The sequence below is a fragment of the Scomber japonicus genome, chromosome 20 (assembly GCF_027409825.1).
Source record: "Scomber japonicus isolate fScoJap1 chromosome 20, fScoJap1.pri, whole genome shotgun sequence".
Taxonomy (NCBI): Eukaryota; Metazoa; Chordata; class Actinopteri; order Scombriformes; family Scombridae; genus Scomber; species Scomber japonicus.
Window position 1 is genome coordinate 12,868,689 of NC_070597.1, and position 9,033 is coordinate 12,877,721.

The following is a 9,033-nucleotide window of genomic DNA, read 5'->3' on the forward strand; positions in this document are numbered from 1 at the left end:
GGGACTTCTGGGCTCTGAATCGACCTCACACTTGGCGGGTGTACTGCTGAGGACCCAAGGAAGTGCAGTGTCAAATGTGGAGTTATTTGGGCACACGACACATTTAATTAACTTTGAATAAACCAGCGTACTGCAAGCCACTCAGCTCCCTGTCTCAGTGCAGCGATGGCTATTTAATATATAAGTACCATCACATTTCAGCAGGGCGGGACTTCTGGGAGAAGAACAGCATACAGAGACTAAACATAGGTAGAGGCAGTAACTAGCCAATAGGAGTAGAGACACATTTGATTGGCAACAGAATCAACCAATGGAAGGCCGCCAAGTGCTTCTATGGTTTAACCTCAGGTAAGTCTTTCTTTCTGGATTCAAACCAGTCAGTCTATTAACTCCTTATTGTTTTAATTGATATATATTTGTGAATTGATACATACATATGCGGTCCTTAAGAGATCATAGACAATCGGCCTATACAATCGGCACGTTTTCAAACAGGAAATCTTCACATGAGAAATATTTATGGAACAAAGAAATATTTTACATTTTTGCTTCAAAAAATGATTATAAATCAATTATAGTTGCTCACCTGTTCTTTGATCAATGTTAGCACTGCACTTCTAATTGAGACAGATACAAAGCATAGCAATCCATCTAATCTACGTTGGCAAACAGTAATGTATCTCAGGCATGTTGAACTCACAAAATGGTGTAAACTTCTGTTATTGTTGTGGTGAGTATCGCAGCAGATAAAACAGTTGATCAGGAGCTCAGCAGCTTGTGTGTAACTACAGGCGATATGACGTTTTAGTCATAGACCATGAGACCCCTTGAATTTGTAAGAGATTTTGCCATACTGTTTAAATGTGCTATCTTTTTAATTAATGTCTTGGGGTGTTTCAGGCTTTTGTGGGCAATGTTGCAAATCAATAAGCAGAGATTCTTCCAGGCAATATTGGATTATCATGTGATTTTTGAATCAGTGTAAATGTGAAGAAAACATTCCTGTCTGATTATTTTATCCATAACAGTTTCTCAATAGGATTTTTCAGAAAAAATCATATCAATATCACAATTTATTATATACTGCTCAGATTTCAGCCATGCTGCCTACGTCTACTTTGTAGTATTTGTCTTAGATGAATATAAGTGTGTACAGAAAATGCAAATGTGTTGACCTATCTTGTACGGGACAAAAGCTACATAATGCAGCCAATATTATATAAAAAGATAATTATGTGAATGGACTGTATGCAAGACAGCAGTCATATTTCCATCCATGAGACCCCCCCTAGCCCCAAAGAAAAAACAAAAAAATAAAAGAAAAAACAAACAAAAGCATTAACCTAAGGCAAAATATGAAAGAAATCTACAATAATACCAATGCAAATATTGCATGTGGGTGGATGACAGGAGCATAAGAGGAGAAATTATCAAACGACAGATGCCATGACATGGTCACAAGCAGATCAGCAGGAAAGCTAAAACAGCCAGCAGTCTTGGCAGCCACATCACTCATGTGGACTAAGCAGAGCCAAGACAAGGTCTCACAACATTCACGTTAGCTCAAGCAGCAAAGACTGAAATTGGCTGGTGAGGTGAATCAGTGGTCCCCGGCAACTCAGGGGGGAGAATAAGACCCTTTAGGAAATGTGTCTTGGTCCAAAGCTCCAGGTTTCAGGGGAGGAAAATTGAATTCATTTTCAGCAGGTAGCACGGTACAACCATTAATCCTACCACAAAGTCACCCTGCAGGAACATGATTTAACTATTGTGTTGGCTTTTACTTATGAAATGTTAAAAGGTCAGCACTGGTAGCATGTGTTAAGGAGAGTAGCAGTTAGCCACAGCAGCAGTGAAGAAGTTGGCAGGTCACTGAATGATACTGCTACAGGTGCCTTTGATATAACGATATGGAGTAGGTTATACCATGTTGTCTTAGCCTGGCTAACACGAGACCGAGAAGCCGTTCATTTCCTCGTATTTGAGGCAGGATCAACGAATGTCGCTCAAATGCTTCTGTACGCTACTGGACAAACTTATAGTCAATCATATCAACGATAGACGATGACGTATTCAGAGCCTTTAGGTAGCAGCGTGAACACATCCTTTTTATGAAGGAAAAATCATGTAGCGCAAGTTGTTGTTCTATTTTCATTGTGAACTTGCTTTCCAATTTATTTAACACACAATCTACTGCTGCTTCAAACGGTTGCTGCGCCTCTGTGGCCGCCATGCTGGATGTAAACAGAGTCGCTCTACTGGCGTCGTCACCTTGAGCCCGCCTCCCTGTTCTGTGATTGGTTCCCTGTCTCAGGCGAAAATGTTGGCGGCCATGCTAACTTTCTGAGCGAAGTAGAATCTCGCTCGAATGAGAGTATGGGTATACCCTGGCTAATGTTGTCTGGCTTAACCACCTAACCTTGCACCCTACCACAGTTAAACACAGTTAAACATAGTAGAGCATATAGAAGGTAGAGACAGATATTTCCCTTGATATTTAGTGAAGACCATAAACAGAACTGAAAACATACTGAATATTGGACAGATAGATAAAAACGTGACTCCACATAAATGTTGATGTTGCTCCATGGAAGTGTACATAGGCTAACATGTTCATGTATCATGTTTATAAAGTTGTAAAATGTCGGTTATGTGCTTACAGCCTGTTCTGTTGCCTCTAGGTGAGCACCCCCCCCCCCCAAAAAAATCAATTAAGACTGAAGTAAAGGGGAGAAGAGAATCACACTATAATTATACATGTCAGTGTTTTGTTGCTATGACAAGTCAAATATTGTATCAGTTGTCACAAAGCAGTGCTTGACTGACATATTTTGAACTGCCCCTTTAAAAGTTTGGTGATTTTTGTGAAGGTCACAGCTTGACTGACCACAGATACCTGGAATAATTCCAGTATACAAGAGCTCCTGCTAGACACACCTCACACCCACACACACCCACACACCCACACACACACGCACAAACACAAAGATAAGGCAAAAAATATACACTATCTGACCTTGATAAAAACGCAGGGGAGCCAGTTTCACATTAAGCTAAGAAAATGATATCTGGCTAAATCCATATTGAAACTTGACTGCTGACTATTACATGTCTGCGGTGCAGTCCTCTGATCCTTAAAATAAAATATATGAAGATCTAAGCAAACTTCACTCAAATCATTTTCTCCATCTTGTTCTTCATCATTTGATGAAGAGGAGTTTGCTTATTATATTCTTATTCCTTACTCTCTAAATACAGTCATTTTCTCTGTCTTCCCTGGCTTTTCACATCTGCCAGTAGGAAAGTGCCCTCCTCAGCCCTGACTCAGATAGTTTGTGTGTGTGTATGTTGCTCACTCTCTCCTCCCCTTGCTTCTTTTCTTTTTTTCACTCAAGCTGTCTTACTCTCTCCCTCCTCCTCTCCTCTTATTCTCCCTCCTCACTCTCTCAATCTCTCTCTCCTTTTGATCACTTTGGTCTCTTGCTCCACTCCCTCTCCCTTACTCCTACACGGCTCTGTCACTCACTCACACACTCATACCAGCGCTCCCTGGGCACCATCTTCACCATCGGACATCCTCATCACTGCATTCTGCCAGGTGGGCGCACTCCCCGCAGTCACCATTTCCACCCCGGAGAGTTCCACGCTGGCAGCGCAGCCCCTTCCCCGGCTGAGCATCGGGCGGAAGACCCTGGTGTTAGCTGCTGTGGGGGTCATGCTGGTCCTGGTTTTGGTGGTCCTCATCCCTGTGCTGGTCAGCTCAGTTGGCACAGGTGGCATAGATGACAGCGCAAGCCACTATGAGATGCTGGGTACCTGCCGCATGGTTTGTGATCCTTTCCCCAGCACGGGTACAACGGGCACAGGTGTGCACCCGGGCACAGATACAGCAACCACAGGCCTACAGGTGGACAATGAGGCAGATCTGAGTGATCACAGCATTGGCCCACCGCTACCTACTTACAGTGCTCATGGCTCACATGGAAAACCAGGACGTCCAGGCAAGCCTGGACCACCAGGACCTCCGGGAGAGCCAGGCCCACCAGGACCTAAGGGACCACCAGGAGATAGTGTGGATATAGTCCGAACTGGGATACTAGGTTTAGGGGGTAAAGGGGCAGTTAGTACCACCACCTACAACACCACGCCTCGGGTGGCATTTTATGCTGGACTACGAAACCCTCAAGAAGGTTATGACATTCTGCGGTTTGATGACGTGGTGACTAATATTGGTGGTAACTATGAGGGCGCGACGGGCAAGTTCACCTGTAAGATCCCTGGCACCTACTTTTTCATCTACAATGTGCTGATGAGGGGAGGAGATGGCACCAGCATGTGGGCTGACCTGATCAAGAATGGTCTGGTGGGTGACACTTCAAATTCCTTTCACTTACTTATGATTTAATGTTGAATTTAACAAACAGCAAAATCCCAGTTTCTCAAAACAGTCGATAATTATCCATTTTCTGACATTATGAGTTATGAACCCTGAATCATACACTGGGATGAACCCACATCAACATGCTCAGGGAACAGTGTAACCAGTGCGCAGGCAGTCTAAATTGAGTAGTCATGCATTCATGTGTATAGTGATTTTAGGTCTGACTTGGTCTGGTGTTATAGTTCAGTATAATGACAATGCACAGTGGCATGCTGCCAGATTGCGTATCTGTGCATATTACACATCCAATGATGTACACGTTGAAGTGAGTGGAAGGAGTGGAGCGCTATCTCAACTCTGCACACATCAAAACACAGCCTGAGGTTGTGGCTAGTTCAAAGCTGGTGCCCTTTGAAATACAACAAGCTTCATGGACCTATGATGTGCTAGTATGCGTTATCAGATTGCCTGTCAGGCTCAATATCGAATCATGATATTTGCTACATTCATGGATAATTTTGTAATGTCTTGAAAGCCTTAGGTGAAGACACTGATCAAACACCATGTAAATCTGAGCTTCTATCTGTAAACACCTCGGCCAGGCTGCAACAGGCTGTACAGAGGGTTGGCACAATAAACAAACACCTGTAGATGAACATTCAATCCAGTGCAATTGCTGTGCCAGAAAGGCTAAATTAAAGGTCAGAGCGATCGTTTTTTATGCAGACTGTTTCAGACGGGTGTTATTTCTGAGGCAATAGTTTTAGGTGCTGTCTTACTGGATTGCATTGTAAGTTATCACACTTTCAGTTTACAGTAATATGTGTTATTTTTAGGATTATTTTTTGACATTTTTGTCTTTATCAGACAGTGGGCAGTGAAGAGGCAAACAGGAAAAAAGGGGAGAGAGATAGATGGATATGAACACTATACAAAGGTTGCTGGCTAGAATTGAACCAGGGACATTGCGGTTATGGACCGGTGCAGTAACAATTCAGATTGTCCCTAATGAACAAAATACCTTACACTGCAATCAAAGACACAACATAACCACATTTATTAAAAAAAAACAAAAAAACACCAGAATGAAATCTCTTTCTCGTCAAAAATCTAAATATTCCTGCTTCACAAATGTATTAGTTATTGCAGTGCTATCATAACGATGGCACTAAATTGTGTAATTTATGTTTCATGTTACTGTCTACCCCTATTGTAATTGTAAGCTTGATGGATATTCATGAATAAGGACAAAAAGGACACTGCCGTACTTTCCCACTTCTCATACTGATGTTTGCATAATACATAATATCAAATAGTATTTAACAACACCAGTTGACAGATAATAGTATCCTAAAACAAACAAACAAAAAATTCCCTGCTCACCACAAATAACACTTAAAAATGCACCACCTGAGTATTACATTTACAATCCAGTAAACCTGCTTACTTTCAACTTTGACACAGGACAAATATGTTTATTGGAGACACAGTGTGTTCAAAATTGTAGCTTGATGTTTTAGTCATGATGATTCACCTGTTGGCTTTCCATTCTGTGCACTGCTGTTTAATAATCACCAACTAAGAACAAAACACTGCAACATAGCTTCAGGCAAACATGCAAATCAACTATAACTGCCGAGTAAATCACGTACATAATGATAAATTACTGACAACATATTTATTTCATTCACACACATGTGGAGAATAAGAAAGGGGAAAAGCGCAGAGAAGTGGATGCTGCCAACAATGAGATGATGACATGATAATTAATTGGAACAGAAGCTTGACAGGCCTTTATACATTAATATAATAAGAATAAAAGCAGCAGTAGCAGCAATAACAATAACAACAACAACAACAACATTATTAGTCATTATTATGTTAATAATGATTCAGTCTAACTGATAATATATTTGGTCCAGTGGCCACTTCAACCAGAGTGGTGGTGTTGGGCCACTTTAACCACTACATTGCTCCTGGTTAAAAACGTAGACATTTACAACATAAAGGAGAATACTGTATGAGTGTAAATTAAACTGTCAGTCGGTGTTTATATGTCATGCTGCTGCAGAGGGTGGAAGAGGAGCGGAAAGGGAGTTTAGGGCTGCATTGCCCTCATGTCTCAGAAATCCATCATCATGCTGTCATTCATGGCTCAACATCTCCTCTCAGACCCCGCGGCCCCTTGACATAGACTATTGTACTCCACTAATTAGAACTCAATGTTCCTATTTTGGTTCTAACTTAGTTTGGAACTTGTTGCCACAATCTGGTTGAATCGTGGATTACACTTCTATAGTTGATCTGGTGAAGTTGCAGCGTAACAGCAACAGTAAACCGACACATTAAAGCTTACAGGGGATATGTCCTTTATTGCCTAACTGTCTGAGCATAGCAACTTCTCTAACTCTTTTTTTTTTTGCACAGTTATGGCAAGGGATTTTGACTTCATGCTCCAGTTCTAACACCCTCATTTTATGCATCATCAGCTTGTTTTGATACTCATATTCAGGGAACGTGGGATTTTCAGTGCTCCACCCTGAGAAAGGTTGATGTAAGTGTGGAACGTGAGGCAAAGGGATAGCATGCACTGCCATCCTTCCTCAGAGGCAGACTCACTCAAGCCTGACCCTTTCAGTTGAGTCATAAGAGAAAAACAAGATATTCACCACAGGGGACACACTTGTCAAACAATGTCAAACTTTGGTCCACACTTCTTGCAAACATTCTTTGGGCATCACCAATAATAACGCATAACAAGTAATATTTGTATTTTTTGATGCTGAGTGGATGCTTCTTGCTATCATCTGTTAGTTACTTAAAGAGTTAAAACAATTCCTCACTCTATCTTTACATTTGTTTACTTTCTATCTCCTTGTCTGTGCGCATGTCATATTTCAGGTGAGGGCCAGCGCCATTGCCCAAGACCAGGACCAGAGCTATGACTACGCCAGCAACAGTGTCATCCTTCATTTGGATGCAGGCGATGAGGTTTTCATAAAACTGGATGGGGGCAAGGCTCATGGGGGCAACAGCAACAAATATAGCACCTTTTCAGGGTTCATCCTCTATGCCGACTGAAGACTGGACAGGACGTGGGCTCAACGGTGAAAGATCAAAGCCAGAAGACATTCACTTACTGACTTTCACTAGTGAGGTTAATGTTGCCCATAGCCATTGATCCATAATCAGATGGTTTTGAAACACCACTGCTGTTTAAGGTCGGCATAAATACAGTGATTAAGGCTATGGATCTGTGGTTACTGGTAACTGTCTACCTCCTCACCCATACGTTCCATTGTATTCAGGGTGCCTATGCTGCTATTCTGATGGAAACGAGCCACGTAACAATGACACGCACTGCCATGTGTCATGCTGAGGTGCAGTGACAATTCTGACAGTGCAGAAGCCTCCCCATCATTTTTGAGCTGTCATTTCAAATTCAAGTCCGGAAATCCAACAGTTGTGGCGACTGCAGTGTTTGTTAACGTGCTGTTTAGATTTATGTTCAGATTATGTTCTCTCATCCTGTATGATAAGATGTTGTCCTTCCATGACTGAGGAGAAGTTCGTCAAAATATTTGACGCCAAAATGAGATTATGATCAGATGGCAGATATTGTCCCAAAATGTATTGTGTCTCAGTGTGATCATTTGGGAAATCATATCATATTATTCCATTATATTTGGCATATGGTTAGTGTATAAACTGTAAAATTTGATATTGAATCTTGTCTGAACACAGTCAAAGTAGTGTCAGCACTGCACATACATCCTATTGTGTGTCTATTAAAAATATATATCTGTGGGATAGTTGTACAATTATATCAAGTAATGGTTAGTGTGCTCATTTGTAAACATGTATTTATTTTACTCATGCATGCAACACCTGTTAAAAACTGCAAGCCCTCCAAATGTATGTTTCCAAAAATGAGAGCTGATAAAGAAAAACATAGTGATTTTTAACCAAACTATCTATTGTGGGCTTAAGGAACATCTATCTATTGCTGTTGCTTTAACTTTTGTTCGTGAATGTCCATGACTTTTCATTAAAAAAACATTTTTTTGCATTTCCTCACATATTATCTTGTTAATGTCACCACTTCATCTACTCTGTGATCAACTGTTCTGATCTCTCATTTTCCAGTGGAACCAGCCTTTAGTCCTGGAAATGTTACACACACATGAGAGCCACACCAGCGCAGCAAGAGGCAATCAACGTAGAGATGATCACTGGGGGAAAAGGGGAGAAATCACAGCTGTGTTAAATGCCAAATGAAGCAGCAGATGATTGTGTTTCACAATCAAAGGAAGGATGCGTGTTTTCCCCTAATGGGTGTGGAGACGCTGAGATATGGCAGGAGAAAGCCAGGAGACGGGTGTTAGAACATATCATCACAAAGCTTAGATCAGTGTAGGAAAGTAATCCAGGGCAAATTAGGATCCGCTGTGACTGCGACACAAGTGTCAGAGACAAGAAAATAGCTTTCGGGCCTAAACTGTAAAAGCCAATATATTTCTCTGTTTTCTTAAGAGCTTACTTTGATATTATGAAATTCTTTGGACATAATTCGCCTTTGACGTGGACCACTGAGGCTCCATAACACTTGAAACACCAAGTTAAGAGTTCAAGAACAAAGTTTTGAGTGTGTC

At 41.4% G+C, this 9,033-nt stretch overlaps 1 protein-coding gene across 1 annotated transcript; it reads left to right on the forward strand.

Moving 5' to 3' along the window:
- The first annotated feature begins 3,712 nt into the window (after window positions 1–3,712).
- LOC128381403 (C1q-related factor-like) lies at window positions 3,713–7,462 on the forward strand. The gene is made up of 2 exons (XM_053341413.1): window positions 3,713–4,363; window positions 7,283–7,462. The coding sequence occupies exons 1-2, from the start codon at window positions 3,716–3,718 to the stop codon at window positions 7,460–7,462; spliced, it is 828 nt and encodes a 275-aa protein (XP_053197388.1). The 5' UTR covers window positions 3,713–3,715.
- The last annotated feature ends 1,571 nt before the right edge of the window (window positions 7,463–9,033 follow it).